The 21062-nt window shown below is 45.6% G+C and overlaps 1 protein-coding gene across 1 annotated transcript in view; it reads left to right on the top strand.

Annotated features, from left to right (window-relative positions):
* Positions 1 to 21062, top strand: part of LOC142149471 (receptor-type tyrosine-protein phosphatase S-like) — a 418525-nt gene that overhangs the window by 63543 nt on the left and 333920 nt on the right. Inside the window, 1 exon segment of the mRNA XM_075204866.1 lies at positions 15296 to 15437. Within this exon segment, the coding sequence (XP_075060967.1) occupies positions 15296 to 15437 (142 nt within the window).

The raw sequence follows: 21062 nt of genomic DNA on the forward strand, positions 1-21062 counted from the left end.
TCTCAAAGCTATACAACAGACTCCTCAAACAAATACTTATTGCATCATACATATTCCTCATAAAAAAAATGCACGATACAACAAATCCAGTACATCTGAAATTATATAAATAAGTGCCCTGCACTATTTCCTCATAAATAATTCATTTCATCAGTTTATTTAAAGTGATCCAGCCACAGTTTCTTTCTACATCCCTGGGCGGTGGGTGTAGGATAACGGTAATAATACGAGAGAAAAAATAAACACACCATTTTTGTTTGTGGAACTACAACTCCCAACCAAGCCGGGCTGCCCTAAACAGTCCAACATACCCATGGTAGCAGGTCATGCTGGCATTTGGAGAACCACAAGTGCCAACATGGCCTGACACCCATGCCTTGCTGCGACCTGTAGTTCCACAAACAAAAATGTTAAATAAGCCACTACACCCTCGTAAAAACCACAACATTTTAATAAAAATGAAAACAATAGAAACACAAAATACCCTCTTTAATACCACATCTAAAAATAATAAAACCCGATATACTCACCAATCTGATCTCTCCTGTTCTACAGATCACATAGACCCCCATATTTGCAATTACAATAGGCTTGAAGTCTTCTTTCTTTGGGTCAGAAGTACCCCCCATTTGTAATTCCAGTCGGGACATGCTTTATGTCGATTACTTTGTTTGTTTGTATCTAATATAAGCAACCCATTGCAAATTAAATAAACAGAGCCGCAAGCTCTATTTATGGACTAAGGGGTTTCCCATGACATCGTGGGTTCCCCTTAGTCTATAAATAGAGCTTGCGACTGTTTATTTAATTTGCAATGGGTTTCTTGTATTAATTCCGGCTGCAATTACAAATGGGGGGGTCCTTCTGACACAAAGAAAAAAGGCTTCAAGACTATTGAAATTATGAATATGGGGGTCCATGTGACCTGAAGAACAGAAGAGTATTTTCAAGCATAGACTTTTGGAATTCCAAATATTTGTGGACATGGGTTTGCAGCCATTTTGGATTAAAAGCTGCTGACAAAGAGACATTAGATTGGTGAGTATATGGGGTTTTATTATTTTTAGACGTGGTATTAAAGAGGGTGTTTTGTGTGTCTATTTTCATTTTTCATTTTAATTAAAAATGTTATGCTTTTTACGAGGGTGTAGTTGTGGAACTACAGGTCGCAACAAGGCATGGGTGTCAGGGCATGTTGGCACTTGTGGTTCTCCAAATGCCAGCATGACCTGGCTACCATAGGTATGCTGGTGCTTCCACAAGCATCAGCATGTCCAGACTGTTTAGGGCAGCCTGGCCTGGCTGTAGTTGTAGTTCCACAAACAAAAATGGTGTCTATCTATTTTTTTCTCATACTATCACCTTTATTACCCTACACCTGCCACCCAGGGGTGTAGGAGGAGCCCTAGTGCTGGGCTGCTTATTCCTAGAGTTGGGGCCCGCTCGTTTTTTTTTTGCAGACCCCACTCCCTAGGGAATCCAGCCCAGTGCTGAACAGCTAGGGCTTGGTTTGTCATTATGGCAGGGGGACCCATATTGCCGCGTGTCTCCCTAGTATAGTGCCAACCATGCTGGTTAGTTTGCCTACTGCCGGTTGCATGAAAATGAGGAAGATCCCACACAGATTTTTTTCCCGATCTGTGCCAACCACCATTTGGGGGGGTTGCGGCCATCTTGAAATGGACTCCGGAGCCAGGAGGGTTAATACCCGGCGCCAGAGGGGTTAAATCACCGGCGCTAGGCGCCACATGAAAATGTTATTAATGAAAATGTTTTTCTATTAAAATAAAAATGTATGTTTATGTGTGCGCTGCAGCGCTGGCTGGATAGCAACCAGCGCTGCAGCAACGAGGGGGTTAACTCCTGACGCCTATAAAAGTATAATTTAAATTTATTGAAAGTGAAATGGATGTGTAGGCACTGCAGCGCTGGTAAAGAACCGGCGCGCACTGCTTAATGGGTTAACTTCCGGGCGGTAGGCGCCGGGAGTGTAACTATGTGTAGTAAATGTAAATATGTGTATTTTAAATGTCTATTGAAATATATATATTTGTAAAATTAAAAGAAAATACTTACCTTGTGCTGGGGCTGCCTGGATCCCCTTCACCCTCCGGCAGCCAGCTTCAGTAGCTACCAGAGGGGCTTGGCAACCAGCCTCCTGGAATCCAGTGAGTCCGGGAACTGCAGCGCCACCTGGGGGTCCGAGGATGCTCAGTCGCTAGCTGGAGCTAAAAGAGCTTCAGCTAGTGACAGGCAGGGGCTGCTGTCCCGGGACCTGGTCTTTCCCTCTCTTGTACTATTTGCAGCCAGGAGAGAGAGAGCCAGACCTCAGAGCAGAGCCCCTGAGTTCAACAGCGTAATGTGGGTAACTTTTCTGTACTAATGCAGGAGCTGGGGTGCCTGGGAGACACTGCAACTAAGGCGGAGCAGTTTCTTAAGTTGTGGGGCAATCTGTGGGCACCACCTACTGCAGCAGTCCGTGAACAGTCTTTCTGTGGCTCTCTCCACTTTACCAAATTTGATGATAATTTTGGAGACATTGATGGACATTTGCATGTGTTCGAAATGTCTTGTAGCCTCCATGACTTGCACAAACAGGAGTGGGTACCGGATCTGGTTCCCACGCTACAAGGTCGCGCAGAGTGGCCCCAGAGGACTGTGCGGACTATGGTGTGTTAAAACGGGCCCTCTTAAGCGCTATGTTATTACCCCGGAGACCTACCAGCAGAAGTTTCGGGACTTGGCTAAAAGCACCCATTTCAGCCATGAGGCATTTGCCAACCAGTTGCGACAGTTGGCAGTAAAATGGATAAATGGATCTGACACAAAGTCCTGGGAAGAATTAGTGGACTTAATTTACGGAGAGCAGTTTCACCGCCGGTGCGCCCCGGATGTGGTGGAGTCAGTATTGGACGGTAGCCCAGCAACCCTGGGAAAAGTGGCCCAGTTGGCGGATAAGTATGTGGCTACACTGACAGAAGCGCCAGGTTAACAGCCAACCCCAAAAGACTGTACAATCAGGGGCACACCCCTCTTCTACTCACCCCCAAAAGCAAGTCCCTAACTCTTCAGGTACCATTCACCAGACATTGCCCCGTCCTGTCCCTGGGAGTTTTCAGAGATCATCAGAGCCCAGGCTGGAAAAGTGCTACAACTGCGGGAAAACCGTTCATTTAAGGATGGACTGTCCCACAGGCCCAGCACCCTGGACTCGTGCCCCTAATCCAAGTTCCGGGGCCCGGCTGACTTGCTTAACTAGCGAAGGTGAGCCACTAGAGACTGTTTCCACCCCTGCCAGCCCAATGGAGTGTGGCGTGTCTGAAGGTGACTCAGCGGAGAGTGTCACCTGTGTGTCCAAAAGACCCCCCAAAATATGTGGAGGAACCTGCAGCCGGTCCAAGTGTGACCCCTGCAGGGAGAAGGACTGAGATACTCAGAGGGATCCATAACTGTAGTGAGCCCCCATCTTATTGATCCTGCTGCAGTTTTGCAGGGTCATACTGCCAAAGTTACTGTGGCAGATGGACTGGATAAGGAAGTGTCTGTAGCAAGGGTTTATCTGGACTGGGGAGAAGGCTGAGAGTTGCGAGATGTTGCCATTATGGATGGCCTCCCAACTGATGGGAATTGTGAGCACATTTCTCGATTCTATTACCCGGAGCCAAGCTGCCCGACTAGAGTCTTCAGGATTTACACCTGCACAGCCCAGCCCAGAGGAAAAGACCACAGCTGCTATTTCTTCAGGAAACAGCCAGCCTTTTGCCTCTGGAAAGACTACGTCCCCTAGCAACAGAGTGAATGTTGTCTCTTGCCAACCTGATCTTGTGGGGTTGCCCGGTGATGTTTCTTTGCCTAGCAGTTTGCCAGCTACAGCGGTAAGTATAGCTGAACACAGTGACCTCGCGTTGCCTGACCCTAGTCAACCCAACATAGACCCCCCTGTAGCGTATCCTGACTTAGACGATATGGAGGGCTGCAGGGAAGAGTTCAGGGCAGCTCAGCTCTCTGATTCCTCACTGGAAAGCATGAGGCGCCAGGCTGGCAGCAGCCTTCCAGCGATAGAGGTTTGGAGTGTGACCTGGCGTAAAGGGTTGTTGTACCGTGTAGCTACGAAGGTAGATGGGGTTAAACCAATCCAGGGACAAGTTAAACTGGTGGTACCACAGGGTTTATGCGCGCAACTGATGTCAGTTGCACTCGAAATCCCTATGGTGGGACACCAGGGAAGATACCAAACACTGAAGCGCCTGAAACAGAACTTTTTCTGCCAGTCCAGTGTAAGTCCTGTGATGTGTATCAGTGACTTGGGGATAGCTCGTGCTCCCCTCAGGTCCTTGCCAATAGTTGGGAAACCTTTTCAGCAAGTGGCTGTGGACATAGTTGGTCCCCTGCCTCTGCCCAGTAAATCGGGGAAGAGATACATAGTTGTCGTCTTCGACTACGCTACTCGGTATCCAGAGGCTGTAGCTCTGTCCTCCATAACTGCGGAAAAGGTAACGGACGCGTTGCTAGGAGTATTTGGCAGAGTAGGTGTGACAGGATGGACTGCCTATGCCACCCTGTCTGTTGTTGCTGGGAACCGGCTGGGCTTACTTTGCCACCGTTCACTTTCGTTATCCAAAAAGCGCCCTCTTTCTGCAGTAGGAGGGGCTTACACGAGCTGCCACCACTGGGCTCCTATGCCGGCACCCAGAACCGGGTTTCTTCTGCGTATCTGACGCTGCTAGTGTGTCTCTTTGCTGGTGTACCTGACTGGTAAACTCCAGACCTCTTACTATGGATCCAGGTTGCTGAGAATGGATCCCCCCCTGGCCTATCACACTAATCAGGGCTGCTGGGTAGCACAGAGCGTTTGCACTGGAATAGCTTGGGTCCAAACCGCAGAGACAGCCGGAGAATGGACTAGATTTTAGGGTCTAATCTGTAGATCACAGGAAAACGGCAATATTGAAGATGATTCCAAGCAGGTCTTTGAAGCAAGATGGTTTATTGCTCACACACACTGGTGGAAGGTCCCAGTGTGATACGGTCAGATGACAATTTAGAAGAATACTAACATGCTCACAGAGCTCCTCTTTTATACAGTTCAGAAATAGTCTATTTTTAGAAACAGGATATACTCTATTGACACAAACATGAATTTACATACATTTCAAGGCTAACAAAATTTACACTTAGCTATGAAATTCACTCTAGCAAAGGCCACACAGTAACGACCCCCTGATGAGGTCTTTGGCCAGAGCAGGCATGACACTTCATCACAAAACTTCGTTAGCACTTTCTGCTATCAGACTTCCTTGCGCATGTCCTAATTGCAGGTTTCCACAAGCAACCTTACAAATCTTAAACAAAGACACCTTCATACTAAATACATCCCAATACACACAAGACCTCCATCCACAAAGGCCTGTTGTATCAGATATATGCATCAGAAATAAGGCATATCCTTTAGCAAGGTTAAACAGAGACAAATTTCTTCCCTGGTCGCAGAAATAACGACTTCCTATCTTACACTAAACATGAATAAGTGCAAATGCAATTACATAAATAAGTGGCCTGCGCTATTCGCTTTTAAATTAATTTTTACCCAAAGTTATTTAATAGTGATCCAGTCACAGTAGGGTTCCCTAGTGAGATCCTAACCGATCAAGGGACACAGTTCATGAGTGAACTGGTCCAGTGTCTCTGAGCAAGTGCAGAATGCGGCAACTCCGCACTGCCCCCTACCATCCCCAAACAAGTCATTTCCCCACATCACAATACACAAAAGACTTTCTCCACAAAGGCCTATTGTATCAGATATATACCTCCAGAAATCATGCATTTCCTCTAGCAAAGATAAAATAAATGAATTTCCTCTCCCTAGTCTCAGAAATAAAGATATCTTTCTTACCAACATACCCACAGTAAGAAATATAAGTACATTTGCAATTAAATAAAGAAGCGCCCTGTGCTATTTCCTTTGATTAAGTTATTTACATGTGAACCATTCCCACTTCTCCCCCCCTTGTCCATGCGGCCAACCAGCGTGCCATGTTCCCACGATTTGGCTTCTGGTCCCGCAGTCTCTTAGGGTTTCCGGGGGTGCCCCGGGGGATCAGACTCTTCCTGCCGAGACAGTCCATCCGCATTGCTGTGAGCCTTTTTTTTGCTTGTGAAAGTCAGAAGTTTGAAGTGCAAGGCTCCAGCGCAATAATCTACCATTTTTCCCTGAGGTGTGTTGCAGCCATTTTAAAGGATTATAATCAGCTGCCACAGTAAAATGTCATCCATACAAATAAGGTTGAACTTTTTTTACTGCCCAAACAATGGTCAAACTTTCCTTCTGGCATACCACACCTCCAGTTTTAGCAGTTTGCTGCTCAAATAGGCCACGTGGTGCTCCTGCCCATCTGGCCCCACCTGGCTAAGTACTGCTCCCAGTCCATACTGTGACGCGTCAGTTTGCACAATAAAGTCCTTATAATCGGGTGCCAACAATACTGGAGCATGAACCAGGGCTTCCTTTAATGACTGAAATGCCAGCTCACAAGCGTGTATCCAGGCAACTACTTCGGGGAGTTTCTTCTTAGTGAGATCTGTCAGGGGTTTCACTACAGTGCTAAAGTCTGGGACGAAACGTCTCTAGTACCCTGAGGTCCCTAAGAAGGCCAGTACATGTCTTTGGGTTGTGGGCCGAGGCCAGTCTTTGATTGCCTCTACCTTAGCTGGTTTTGACTTAACCCTACCTCCCCCCACAAGATGACCCAGGTACTGCACCCTTGACATCCCCATTTGACCCTTGTCTGCTCTAATGATCAGGCCTGCCCACTGAATTTTCTCCCAACACTTGCCCTACATGTTTCAGATGATCCTCTCCGGATTTACTGAAAATGGCAATGTCATCCAAGTACGCTTGAGCAAATCCTTTACACCCTTCCAGCAGTTAATTAACCACACGCTGGAAGGTGGCTGGCGTAATCTTCATCCCAAATGGCATGGACTTAAACTTGAACAGACGAAATGGGGTGATGAATGCCGACCGTTCCTGAGCCTCAGAGGTCAGCGGTATCTGCCAATACCCCTTGCTAAAATGAAAGGTGGAAATATACTTTGCTCCAGCTAACTTGTCTAACAGAGCGTCAATTCGGGGCAGGGGATAGGCATCAGACACGGTCACCTCGTTCAAACGGTGGTAGTCTTGGCAAAACCTCTTTGTCTTGTCTTTCTTGGGAACCAATGCAACGCAGGATGCCCATGGACTATGCAATTACTGGATCACCCCTAGCTCAATCATTTTCTGTACCTCCTTGTATATATTATCCTTGGTGAGACCCAATAAGCGGGTTGCCTAACTGGCTGTCACGGGCACTAGGAGTTGCTTACCCAAGTTTCACCAGATGGAACTCTGCAAGAGAGGCGGTGTTATGGCACGCACCTCAAAGCAGGCAGGTGAATGATTGGAGCGACACAACAGCAGGAGAGTAGAGATAGTCTGAGGAAGTCAGCGACTTGCAGCTATGGTTAGAGGAAAGTCAGCGACTTGGAGCAGTAAACTGGAGGCTGAAGATAATGTAGACACGAGGAGGGGACGTGGATAGGTGATGGTAGGTAGAGGAGGAGTCAGTGGTCTGCGTACAGCAAGTTGTACCACTGTAGTGATGGGAAGAATAGTACTGGTGCAGGTAGGTAGCAGGGTAGTCTGTGGTCTGCGTTCAGCAAGTTGTACCACCGCTATGGTGAGGAGTCTGGTCCAGGTGTAGGTAGGTAATAGGAGAGTCAGTGGTCTGCGTATAGCAAGTTGTACCACCGCTGTGATAGGAGGACTTGTCCAGGCGCGGGTAGGTAGCAGGGAAGTCAGTGGTCTGCGTGCAGCAAGTTGTACCACTGCTGTGAGAAGGAATGAGGACTTGTCCAGGTGCAGGAGAGTGAAGTTGAAAGGCAAACTGTGGCTGTATGGAAACAGCGTGAGTAGAGCAATGTCTTGTGAGGCAGAGATGGAAGGCACAATGAATAGTCTGTATGGAGTAGATGCCTTGCAGGGAGGAGAAGCTGGTCACAGCAGATATGCACAATAACGCTAAGTAGTAGCGTGAGGAGATATCGTAGCTTGAGTGAAAGCTTGTCCTAAATGAAGCAATGCAGTAACACAGTCTATATGGGTACTTGTACCCTGTGCAGCAAACAACAAAGGATACAACTGGTATGCGAGCAATAGTCAATAGTCAGTAGAGCATACCCAGTTGTGTAGATCCGGAATCAGCTGAGAAGTGAAGCGTTGTAGCGGTGTGGGAACCGCCGCTGAGTAGAGCTGGAAGCAGCTTGGAAACTGCACACAGGAGTAGAGCTAGAATCCGTTTGGAAACTGCACACAGGAGTAGAGCTGGAAGCAGTTTGGAACTGCACACACCTATAGAAGTTCACTGGGAGTGAGACTTCAAGATCAGGCCACTACCTAAGGCTGCAGGTGCCTTAAGTAGGGAGGGGTGATTGATCCATCAATCACATTAGTGGTCAGGTGTAGTTGTTAAAGGGACCTGCGCATGCCCAGTGCGACAGGATGGCGGACGGCCGCGGTTCCACACAGGTGTGAGCGGGAAAGATGGAGAACCACGTACCAGAGTGGAGGCACTCACACTCCGGTGAGTGACACTGGCCTATGCTCACCAGTGTCCAAATGGTGCATCACCAAGGAAGTCCGACAGGGCTTCTTACTGAACTGAGTCTCAAAGGGCCACAGCACTGCCTCAAGCTGCCTCTTGCGGGTACTCAACTACTCATACCAGCTCAATTCCTCTACACCACCTCCACTTCTGGCATCCGCAAGGAGGTCAGGTAGTGGGTCACTTCCTGGTTCCTCAGTCAGTAAGCAGCAAACCGATGCTACCGACTCCACACGCTCGTGCTATGACTTCAACATATTTGCGTGGTTGGTCCGCTGATGCCTACCATCACTATCAAATGACACCACATAAGTGATGTCACTCAGGCATTTTGAGACCGTGTACGGTCCAGCCCAGGCAGGAGCTTGTTCTGACGCGTGGGCATCAGAACAAGAACCTTCTGCTCTACCTCAAACACTCCGGTGGTAATCGTTTTAACGATTACCACAATTTCGACAGGGAGGAGACCTACAAATAAAAATCGAATGTGGTAAAAGCCAAATTAAATATAAATAGACTCCGATGGCCCCTGCATGCTGACCGCAGCTGATTACGAATGAAGAGGTGGTCGGCACTACGCTGTGATGTCATAGCAATTTGAAATAATGTTAATTAAAGATGGCAAGGTTAAGGGTTTAAGCACTTAACCCGACATTGCTGCTTTAAATTAACATTATTCCAAGCCAACTGGGCCGCTTTTTCCAGGGTTGCTGGCTACTGTCCAATACCCTCTCCTTGACATTCGGAGCGCACCGGCGGTGAAATTACTTTCTGCAAATTAAGTTCACAAATTCCTCCCAGGAATTTACGTCAGATCCATTAATCCATCTTCTCGCCAATTGCTGCAACTGGTTAACAAATTCATCATGGCTGATATGGGTGCTTTTAGCCATGTACCGAACATTCTGCCAGTAGGTCTCCGGGGTAATAACATAGCGCTTAATTGTGACATTTCAAACACCTACAAATGTACATCAATATCTCAAACAGTGTCATCAAATTTGGTTAAGTGAAGAGAGCCCAATCTGAGCGCAGCAGATGACTGTTCACTGGCCGCTGCATTGCCCCACAACTTGGTGATAAGCAACCACTCTGCCTCTGGTGTTTTGTCTCCCTGGGACCCCAACTGCTGCATTAATACAGAAATGTTACCCTCATCACGCTGTTGAACTGGCATCACTGGTTCACTCTGTAGGAGGGGATTGTTGCTGGAAACAGGTGCTGTGTTCTGGGATGTTACTGCAGGTACCTCTAGGTTTGGAATTAATGTCTCCTCCTGGTCACTGTCGCAGTCAGCTTCCTCAACTGCTGACCTATACTGCGCATCCCAGGCTCTCAGCGCCTTTTTCATTTTGCTCCTTGTCGCTGATTAAGGAATTTCTAACTTCTTTGCTTGGCACAGTATTTCAAGGTCAGTCTTAGAAATTTTATTGTATTTAGACATCCTGTGCGTTCTCCTGGCTGCAGTTATTCCTCTCCTGACTGGTGCATGAAAAGCCGCCTGGGGTTATCCCACCGCTTGCCAGCAGAAATCTTGCTGGGAACTGGGTGGGCTTACTTTGCCACCATTCGCTTTCGTTATCCCAAATGCGCCCACTAACCGCAGTAGGAGGGGCTTACAAATGCTGCCACCACTCGACTCCTTACCGGCATCCAGTACTGGGTTTCTTCTGGGTAACTGTCACTGCTAGTGTACCCTGTTACTGTTGTACCTGGGCTGGTACCCCTGACCTCTTCCTATGGATCAGGGTTGCTGTGGATGGATCCCCCCTGGCCTATTACACTGGCCAGAGCTGCTGGGTAGCGGGCAGAGCGGAGATACCATAAAGCTGTGTCCAAATCTCAGAGACAGCCTGGAACGGATTAGAGTTGGGTCTAATCTTTAGGTCACAGGGATAGAGAAGTTTCTAAGCAGGTCTTTTAAGCAAGTGATGTTTATTTGCTCACCCTGGTTGAAGGTACCAGTGAGCAGATCAGATGAAACAGGAAGAACAATTTTCAATACAAAGCAGTGCTTTTTTTTATACAGTTTGGACACAGCCCAGCCCCCTGAGGTCTGAGCTATTTTTAATATCAGGATGCAATGTGTTTACGCACATGTGAGGATACCACCCTTAGCTGGGATGGAAGTTACCCTCTGTGGGATTCAACTCACTCGGGTAGACCAAGATATATCCAAAATAAGACTTTATTACGACAGCACAACACCGCAAGACGTTCACAAGTTACAGGGTAAATGGTAGCACGTATCCTCCAGCAGCCTCCTGCAGTCAGCACTCCAAAGTCATAATCTCTGTCCCTTTCAGGGTCTTATCCTCCCGCAATATTACCACTACCGTTTAGCAAAACAGTTATGGTGTCTCCTAGCCTGGGTTACTAGCTCACACCAACCCTGTCCTGGTAGGGTTCCCTCCAGCGGCACCACAGTTCCTGGCCCAGAGTCCTTTTCACTGATGTCTTCTACACCAGGATCCTCCAAACTACCATCCCCCCTGGCATTCTCCTCGCCCTATATTATTTTCTCTGTACCCAGGAAATAGGGTCAAATGTCTCCAACCTCCCCTTTACAGAAGGGGCCTCCCAGTCAACAATTTAGCTGCTAGACATACTGTCCCTGTTACCTTGATTAGACAATAGAATGGCTTGACTCAATTAGCTGTTTTGGCTGGATACACTACACATGGGGTTACAATAGTACATCAAGGAATGACACTGCACGCTTACATGGAACAATAAGACTTTTGACACATGATATCAGCAGGGTTACACAATATAAGTCTGTGATACCTTTTGATACAATTACATTTATATTGACACATATTGATACATTTCCCCATGCTATTTCAACCAATATATTACTGTGGAGGCACATTGCATATGAGTAGAAGTTCTAACCTCATTACCTCTCAGGTTATCTGTTGACCTAGCTAATTAACATGGGCTGCCAGCTAGTTAACTCAGACATTGTTCTGATAACAAACCTCATCTCAGCTGCACCCCATACAATACACATTTGAGACAAATGGTAATTACATTAGCTACCACAAGCAAAATGACTGCTGTTGTTCTGATATTTTCACACAGTATGGCAATATTGTTTCTATTTATACTACATACAATATCACAGGTAATAGTATGGGCAAAATGTGTCTAATAACATGAAATAATAATACACATAATACACCAATGCTCTGGTGTATATACTTAGACTGGGCCAAGGATTAAAAAGTACAATAAACCGTGAGAAACGGGTGATGATTACATAGTTCTCAGTCCAGTAGTACCCCGTTTCCTCACAGCACACATGGATTTACATGCAATGCTAAGCTAACACACTTATCCGTGATATCATAAAACTTTGCTCTGATTTCCTGCATCTCATCTTTAGACGCAGGAAATCTAACAGCAGTCTAATTAAACCTTCCTTTGCCCCAGGTGCTAGAACCTCGCACATCAAAAGGTCTAATTAACATAATATTAACATGGGTCCTTTATTCAGACAGTCGCAAAATACACATTCCCAAAAAAGGGTACAAAACCCCATACAAGCCATTTCCCTACCATAATACACAATAGACTTCCTCAACAAAGGCTTATTGTAGCAGGTATATACATCAAAAATAATGCATTTTCTTTAGCACAGTTGAAACATAAACAAATTTCTTACCCTGGTCTCGGGGGACCAAAATACGCACAATATCAAAAATAAGTACATGTGCAATTATATAAATAAGCGCCCTGCACTATTTCCTTTTAAATAAATTTATACCGTAAGTTATTTATAAGTGATTCAGTCACAGTTTGTATGTGACAATGTGACCTCCATGAATTGTGCATAGGTCACATGACTAAGTAGTCAGTTCACTTGGGTGCAATCTGCCCTTGATGGTGCCCGGAGAAGCATGATAAGGTCATGTTCCTGGCTGGGAGCCATCTTTTTAAAGTTTGAAGAGCCGCTTGCAGCTCAATAGACACAGTTTAGCCACCACTGTCCTAAATCAAGTATTTATTACTCACACCTGTCCTTTATTCCTCACATCCAATCTATAGCCATATCACATTCCATACATCAACCTTTCCAAAATAGTCACATATCTCACACAAGACACTGCAAAAACTTTACATTTTGCACTAATAATCTCCTGCATTAGCATTGCAATTCCCTTCTGTCTGGCTTTCCCAATACAAGATTTCCACCCCTAAAATCTATTATGAATTCTGCACCTAGACCAATTTCCATTACAAAATGTTTTTCTACTGCTAACCCACTCTGCCAGTCACAACATTGGTTGCATATGAATCCAATTTAAAATACTTTTTCTAACATGAACAAAATTGCCATGAAAGCCATGAACAAAATTGTAGTTCTCTTCAAGCTCGTCTCAAAATATCTCCAATCACAAAACCTCTGTCCAAGATCTGCAGCACTCATCCACACTCACTACTTAAAAAAACATTTTTCAGGCTGCACCCACTGTGTGTAATCCAACATCATACAACAAGACTTTCCAAACTTTCACGTCTTCTCTGAACTCTTACAACTTTAAGCAAGCATTTCAAGTTCCCTAACTGCCTTCTTAATTTCCCTTGGCTATTCTGTCTGATTACCACCCCTTTATTCAGTTCACACACAATTTCCATTTATTCTTTCTATAATCAAACAAGCTTCTGATCTCCAAACCATCATTACTATGGGCTATTGTTTATTAATATCTGTGGCTGGGTCATGTGGCAGCCATCTTGAAACGGAAGTGGTGCCGTGGAGTATAAAAGGATATTTTAAATAAAAATATATGTAAAATGTTTAGTGTGTCGGTGCAGCAGCGCCGGTAGTTAACCGACGTGCAGCACTAAAGGGGTTAACTCCCAGTGCTAGGTGCCGGGAGTGTAACTATATGTATATTAGGTATAAATGTGTATTTAAATGCAGAATGTATATGTAGGGATGTGTAAAATAAATGAAAAGGCACTTACCTTATGCTGGGGCTGCAGAGGCAGCCCTGGACCCCCTTCACCCTCCGGCAGCCAGCTTCAGTGGCTGCCAGAGTGACTTAACAACCAGCCTCCTGAAATCAAATAGGTCCAGGAGGTGCAGCGCCTTCTGGGGGTCCCAGGAAGCTAAATTCCTAGTTGGAGCTCAAAGAGCTTCAACTAGCGACAGGGCAGGGACTTGCTGCCCCGGGATCTGGTTGCTCTCCCCTGGTACTATTTTTAGCCAGGGAGCAGAGCCAGACACCAGCGCCCAGTCCCTGGAAGTCAGTTTAGGCTGGAGTTTTAAAAGATAAATCTTTCTCCCCAGACAGAGAGGCACCAGGGGAGGAGAGTGGGCTAAGCCCCTCTCTCCCTGGCAGCTCGTGGACAGGGGGGTTGTAAGAGCAAATAAACATCACTTGCTTCAAAGACCTGCTTGGAAACTTCTCTATGCTGATTCCTGTGACCTACAGATTAGACCCAACTCTAATCCGTTCCCGACTGTCCTGAGATTTGGACCTAGCTTCCAGTACCACTGCCCTGCCCACTATCCAGCAGTTCTGGCCAGTGTGATAGGCCAGGGCGATCCATCCACAGCAACCCTAATCCATAGTAAGAGGTCGGGGTACCTGTCCAGTAACGGGTTACACTAGCAGCGTCGGTTTCCCAGAAGAAACCCGGTTCTGGATGCTGGTAAGGAGTCCAGTGGTGGCAGCACTTGTAAGCCCCTCCTATTGCTATTAGTGGGCGCATTTGGGATACCGAAAGGGAACAGTGGCAAGGTAGGCACAGCCGGTTCCCAGCAACAATAGACAGGGTGCATAGGCGGTCCATCCTGTCACATACTATTTAACAGATTACATGCAAATAACTTGCTATATCAGCTGTTAAAAAAGCTGCATGTTTCCTTTAGGGTTAGCTGCAAAACTGCTCTTTTAAAGTGCATTATTGTAGTGAAGTCTATCAACTTTTCTGCACCTATTATACAAGCGGTTCAAATAGTTGCTGAAAACTGCTTAGATAATATGTAGAACATTTCAAGTAGCATGTTTACCACCAATAGAAAGAACTTCTTTGTTCTGCTGTCTTTCTGCTAAAAGTTTGTGTGGCACTAGTAAATTAATTGAATTGACAGCTAGACTTACTCTGGAATGTTTAATGGCAATAAATTCATCACTTCCCACATTTCAATGGTTAATGTGGTGCAAGATGTATCAATTATGTGTTTGGCAACCATAAATATAAAAATAATGTAGTTTACATTTTTTTTATTTTTATTTTTTCTTGTGGGAAATGGCTTCCAATGGATCTCTCTCCTTCACATAATGGGGAGAACAGAGTATGTTTTTTCATTGATCCATATCCAAATTCTAGACAAACATATTCAAAACAATCAAACTATACAACCCGCATGATGGAGAACGATGGAGTTGGAAAGTGTGTACAATATCAGTATTTTTTCGGTTTTGAACTTTCTGCATATTAAAGTAAAATACTTTTTAAAGGTCATGTAGAAAAGTTTGTAATTTTAAAATGTAATTAGATTTTTATGTTATGTCTAAACTGTTTACTGCCTGATAATGTGTTCATGTGTGGGTTGAACAAATCATTTAGTCTCTCATTCCACATTTTTTGCAACCTTATTGTCTTTCCGAAAGTTTTATTTATTTCTTTTCCCCCAGACTATAGAATTTGATGAGGGTGCTGGTGCAGTGCTACGTATTCAACCTCTGCGAACTCCACGAGATGAAAATGTGTATGAATGTGTGGCTCAGAACATCCATGCTGAATCTACAGTCAGTGCCAAACTCACTGTCCTGAGAGGTAAAAATCATATCTGATAGCTAATATTACTGACAGTCTTCCTGGTCTTAGAAACAGTTTATTTTATTATTATTATTATTATTATTATTATTATTATTATTATTATTATTATCTCTGACTTATAAGGCGCCACAAAGGGTCCGCAGCGCCGTACATTACATATACAGAAAACAGAACCAAGACACAACATGATACAAAATATATACAAACACAGGTGACAGGGTAAAGCAAATCAGATTATATTTGACAGATAGTGAAAGGGATGGTAGAAATCAGCGAGAAGAAGGACAAAGCTTAAGAAAACAGGGCTTGCGAAGCAGGTCAAGAGGTACAGAGGGTGAAGGAACAGTAGAAGGAGCACACAAGGGAAGAGGGCCCTGCTCATGAGAGCTTACAACTTAAAGGGAAGGGGGAGACACAAAAAGGGTGGTACTAACTGGGGGAGAGAGCCAGGACAAGGAAGTTAGGAGGAGGACTTGAATAAAGAAATGAGTCTTAAGGGCACGCTTGAAGCCTTTGAGAGTAGATGCTTACCTGATGGAACATGGAAGATTGTTTCACAGCAGGGGAGCAGCCCGGGCAAAGTCCTGAAGAGGAGAGTGAGAGGAGGGGATCAGTGAAGTAGTGAGGCGGCGGTCACAGGCAGAGCGGAGGGGACGGGTAGGAGTGTAGGTAGAGATGAGATTGGATATGTAGGGAGGGGAAGATTGACTAAGAGCTTTAAAGGTAAGGGTGAGGAATTTAAATTTTAATTCTGTAGGGTATGGGGAGCCAATGTAGTGACTGTTGGAGGGAGACTACAGACACAGAGCGGCGGGAGAGAAAAATGAGGCGGGCAGCAGCATTGAGGATAGACTTAAGAGGATCAAGGCGAGAATCAGGTAGGCCAGAGAGAAGAAGGTTACAGTAGTCAAGGCGAGAGATAACAAGCGAGTGAACAAGGGTTTTTGTGGCTTTCGTGGTGAGAAAGGGATGTATCTTAGATATATCCCGAAGGTGGAAGTAGCAGGATTTTAAGATGGACAGAATGTGAGGCTTAAATGAGAGGGAGGAATCAAGGATGACCCCAAGGCATCGGACTTGGGGGACAGAAACTAGGGTAGTGTTATTAACAGAAATAGAGAGGGGGGGGTGGGAGAGTCCTGGCAGGGGGGGAGACTATAAGCTCGGTCTTGGAAATATTGAGTTTAAGGAAGCGTTGGGACATCCAAGATGAGATGGCCGAGAGACAGGAGGAGACACGAGACAGAAGAGAAGGGTAGAGGCCAGGGGATGAAAGATAAATTTGGGTATTATCAGCATAGAGGTGGTACTGGAGGCCAAAGGAGCGGATGAGGACACCAAGGGAGGAGGTGTAGAGGGAGAAAAGCAGGGGGCCAAGAACGGAGCCTTGAGTAACGCCAACAGGTAGGGGAAGAGGGAGTGATGTAGAATCATGAGTAGAGACTGAGAAGGAGCGGTTGGTGAGGTAAGAGGAAAACCAGGAGGGGACAGTGTTACAATAGGCCTATAGATTTGAGAGTTTGCAAAATGAGTGCGTGGTCAACGGTATCGAAGGCAGCAGAGAGGTTAAGAAGGGAGTAGTGTCTATTGAATTTAGCGAGGAGAAGGTCATTAGTGACCTTAGTGAGGGCAGTTTCAGTGGAGTGGAGGGGGCAAAAACTAGATTGGAGCGGGTCAAGTAGTGAGTGAGAGGAAAGGAGGTGAGACGGTTGTAGACAACCCGTTCAAGGAGTTTGGAGGCAAAAGGAAGAAGCGAAATAGGGCGGTAATTAGAGAGAGAGGCGGGATCAAGGGACGGTTTCTTGAGTATGGGGGAGAAAAGAGCATGTTTAAAAGAGGAGGGGAAGATTCCAGAGGAGAGGGAGAGGTTGAGGAGGTGTGCAAGGTGGGAGCAGGCATGGAGAGGGAGCGGAGGAGATGGGAGGGGATTGGGTCCTGTGTGCAAGTGGAGGGGGGAGAGGAAAAGAGAAGGGTATGGACTTCATCTGCAGATACCGGAGTGAAGGAAGAGAAGGAGGGTGTGCTAGCAGGAGGGAAGCAAGTAGATAGCAGCAGCAGAGGAGGGTGAGAAGGGGGACAGAATGGGCATGGAGGCGGGAGAGGGTGGGGTAAGAATGGACTGCTGGGAGATGTCATGATGTATAGACTCAGTCTTGGAGGTGAAGTGGGTAGCAAAGTCGACAGCAGAGAGCGTGGTGGGGGAGGGGAGAGGAGGAAGTTGAAGGAGGCTAAAAGCCGACGGGGGTTGGAGCATTGGGAAGAAATGAGAGCTTTAAAGAAAGATTGTTTAGAGAGGGATACGGCCGAACTGCAAGAGGCAAGCATTAACTTGAAGTGGAGGAAGTCCGCATGAGTGCGTGATTTTCTTCATAGCTGTTCCGCACTGCGGGAGCATTTTTGAAGATAGCGGGTAAGTTTAGTGTGCCACGGTTGTGGCGGAGACCGACAAAGCTTGACGGTAAGAGTGCGATTGTAAAAGGATGACAGCCTTATCGGGGCAAGAAAGAGTGGTGATGGGGGAGAGGAGCGAGCCCAGGGAGGAGAAGAAACTGGTAGGATCAACTGTGTCAAGACTACGCCTGGTGAGAGTAACCTTGGGGGACGGGGACGATAAGAGGGGTGGAGAGATGCTAAAAGAGAGGAGATGGTGGTCCGAGAGAGGAAAAGGTGAATTAATGAGGTCAGAGACGGTACCGAGGTGTGAAAAAACTAGATCTAGGGAGTGGCCACTGCGATCCATTGAGAGAGACCAAGGGAGAAGGAGAGGGAGAGAAGTTTGGAGGCAGCAGGGTCTAAGGGATTGTCTATAGGGATATTAAAGTCCCCCAAGATGAGGGAGGGAGCCAGGTGGCAAAGTGATCAAGAAATTGGGAGACCGGACCAGGAGGATGGTAAATAACAGCAACACGGAGGTGGATTGGGTGGAATAGGCGGATAGAGTGTACCTCAAAGGAGGAAAAAGAGAGGGAGGGTTCAGGGGGAAGAACCCGAAAAAGAACAGCAGGAGTAGAGAAGTATGCCGACGCCACCACCTTGCCGTTCCCCAGGTCTGGGTGTGTGGGAGAAGGACAAGCCCCCGAAAGAGAGAGCAGCTGGAGAGGTAGTGTCCTCAGGGGATATCCAGATTTCAGTGATGGCAAGCAGGTTGAAGGATCTAGAGATAAAGAGATCATGGATAGAGGTCAATTTGTTACAGACTGATCTGGCATTCCAGAGACCACAGGATAGTGGAAGAGAGAGAAGAGGAGAGATGTGGATAAGATTGTTGGGGTTGCTCGTCTGCAAGGATGAGTATGATAAGGAGTGAGGGGAATGACAGGAAGAGAGGGTTGGAATTGGACGAGACGCAGAAATAAGAGGGGATTTGTCAGCAGACAGGAGACAAGGGGCAGGGGAGCAAGAGGGAGTGGAGATGGGGCAGATAAGGGGGTTTATAAATGGGAGAGGCAGAAGGTAGGAGTGACGTGAGGGAGAAGATTAGCTGGGGGGAAAGAGAGGGAGGTGGTAGGTATGAGCAGACTGACGCTGAGAGAAGAGCAGCGAAGGGGACAAGAGGGAAAGGGTGTGAGTGGGGAAAGGGAGGAGAGAGGAAAAGATAGAAGAGGGGGCAGCATGTTGGATCAGGGGCCCAGAGGCACAGAAGAGAAGAGAGGAGTGAAATAGGGAGGGGGGTGCGAAGTGAGGGGGGGAGTGAGGAGGAGGGAGAATATGGAAAGGTTAGACATGGGAAGCAGGGGGATAAAGGGAGAGGACAGAAGTGAGAGAGGAGTAAATCATGATAAAGTTAGAGAAGGTGTGGAATAGACAGTAGAAAGAATTCAGAAATCAAGAATGGTAAGAGCTTTTAAGTGGAGTGAGGAAATGGTGAGAGCACAAGAGGTGAGTAAAATGAAAGAATGCAAAGGTAGAAAAAGAGAAAAGAGGAAGAAGAGATGTAAAGTATGAGTCAGGGAATAAGAAGCAGAAATGACAGCAGAGATACCAGATGGGTGTGTTTAGAAAAAACAGATGAAACAGTGACATCAGGCATGATTGGAAGGCAATAGTATAACATAAGGCATAATACAAGGTGCACTGAGCTGGTTATACAAGTCCACAGGACAAGAGGGAGCCAGTTTAAAGTTCAAGCTAAGTGGAGCAACATTGTGGAATAAAGTGGGAATCCTAGCAGCATAAGAGGAATCACCAAGTGATAATTTTGCAGCAAGCCTGAATAAGTGTGAGAAACAGTTCAGCAGGGAGACTCCAGGCAGTTAACAGACCAGTGGGTAAATGTAGCAATATGCGGGTTCTTCAACACCCGCGTGTTCAGCCTCTTCCGTGATTAAATTTCAAGCGGCGCTGCATTGTAAAGGGAAGTTAACCCTTTACAATGCAGCGCCGCTTGAAATTTAATCGCGGAAGAGGCTGAACACGCGGGTGTTGAAGAACCCGCATATTGATACATTTATCAGAGGAAATCAGAGCTCTGGCAGAATGTTGAATATTGTTCTCATGTAGCAGTGTTTGCAGGTAAAAGGTTCCCCGTCTGTTCTCCTCTTGTTCATCACTTGTATAACTCTAACTGTACTAGTTAATACACTTGTAAGAATTTCACTTAGAAGAATTCTCACTAGCTAGCAGCCTCATAGGTATTCAAATGATAAATGCTGATGATGTCCTTCCTAGAGTTAAATTGGAAGTTTTCTTGTATATAAATCATATTGCATATGTCAGATATAAGCATGCTATGCTTTAAACAATATGATCATGTGAGTTAATTTCTCTTTAAATTGATATCCATCGTAAAAGTATGTTTGTAATTTAGATGACAAATTTACATTTTAACAGATCAAAATGACATATTTTACACTATTATTTGTCTGTCCAGTTATCTTTAATCCCTCTGCACACAACAACTGTTATTCACCACACACTCACAACGTGACACCTGGGCCTAATTCATTAAGGATCTTAACTTCAGCAACTTCTTATTTCAGTCTCCTGGACAAAACTATGTTACAATTGAATTGTGTGCTACATGAAAAAACAGGCAGTATTTAACTTAAGTGCAAAACAGAATACTAATTTGCACCCCTTGCATTGTAACGTGGTTTTGTCCAAGAGACTGAAATAAGAAGTTTCTGAAGTTAAGATCCTTAATGAATCAGGCACCTGTTCTTTTCCCCTTAACCAAAAGAGAGAGAACAATGTTTTGCTGGTCACATATGTTAAAGCTCAAAACAAGTTAATGTTATTATAAATGGGAGTCGGGATGCCTCCACATGGCCCTATTCAGACTTCACATTCATCTCAATGTTCTAGTTATGAGCCTATATTGCTGTTCTGAATTAAAAATCTTGAAAGTTATTGGGTAATTGATTAATAACTTTTTGTCAAATCCATCTAATTTCAGCCATGGTTTGTCTATAGATCTGTATGTTCTCACTTTATATGTCTTATGTTTAGAACCTCTGCAAATGCACATTTAATAAATTAAATGAATGTGGATTTAAAAAACTTTGAGGGACTAAATTCATTGACAGGCCATATCGCATGCATAAAAATAAACATTAGATTTTGCAAAAGTCTTTGATACAGTGCCACACAAGAGGTTGGTTTACAAAATAAGGGAACTGGGTC

Source organism: Mixophyes fleayi, chromosome 1 (genome assembly GCF_038048845.1).
Source record: "Mixophyes fleayi isolate aMixFle1 chromosome 1, aMixFle1.hap1, whole genome shotgun sequence".
Lineage (NCBI taxonomy): Eukaryota > Metazoa > Chordata > Amphibia > Anura > Limnodynastidae > Mixophyes > Mixophyes fleayi.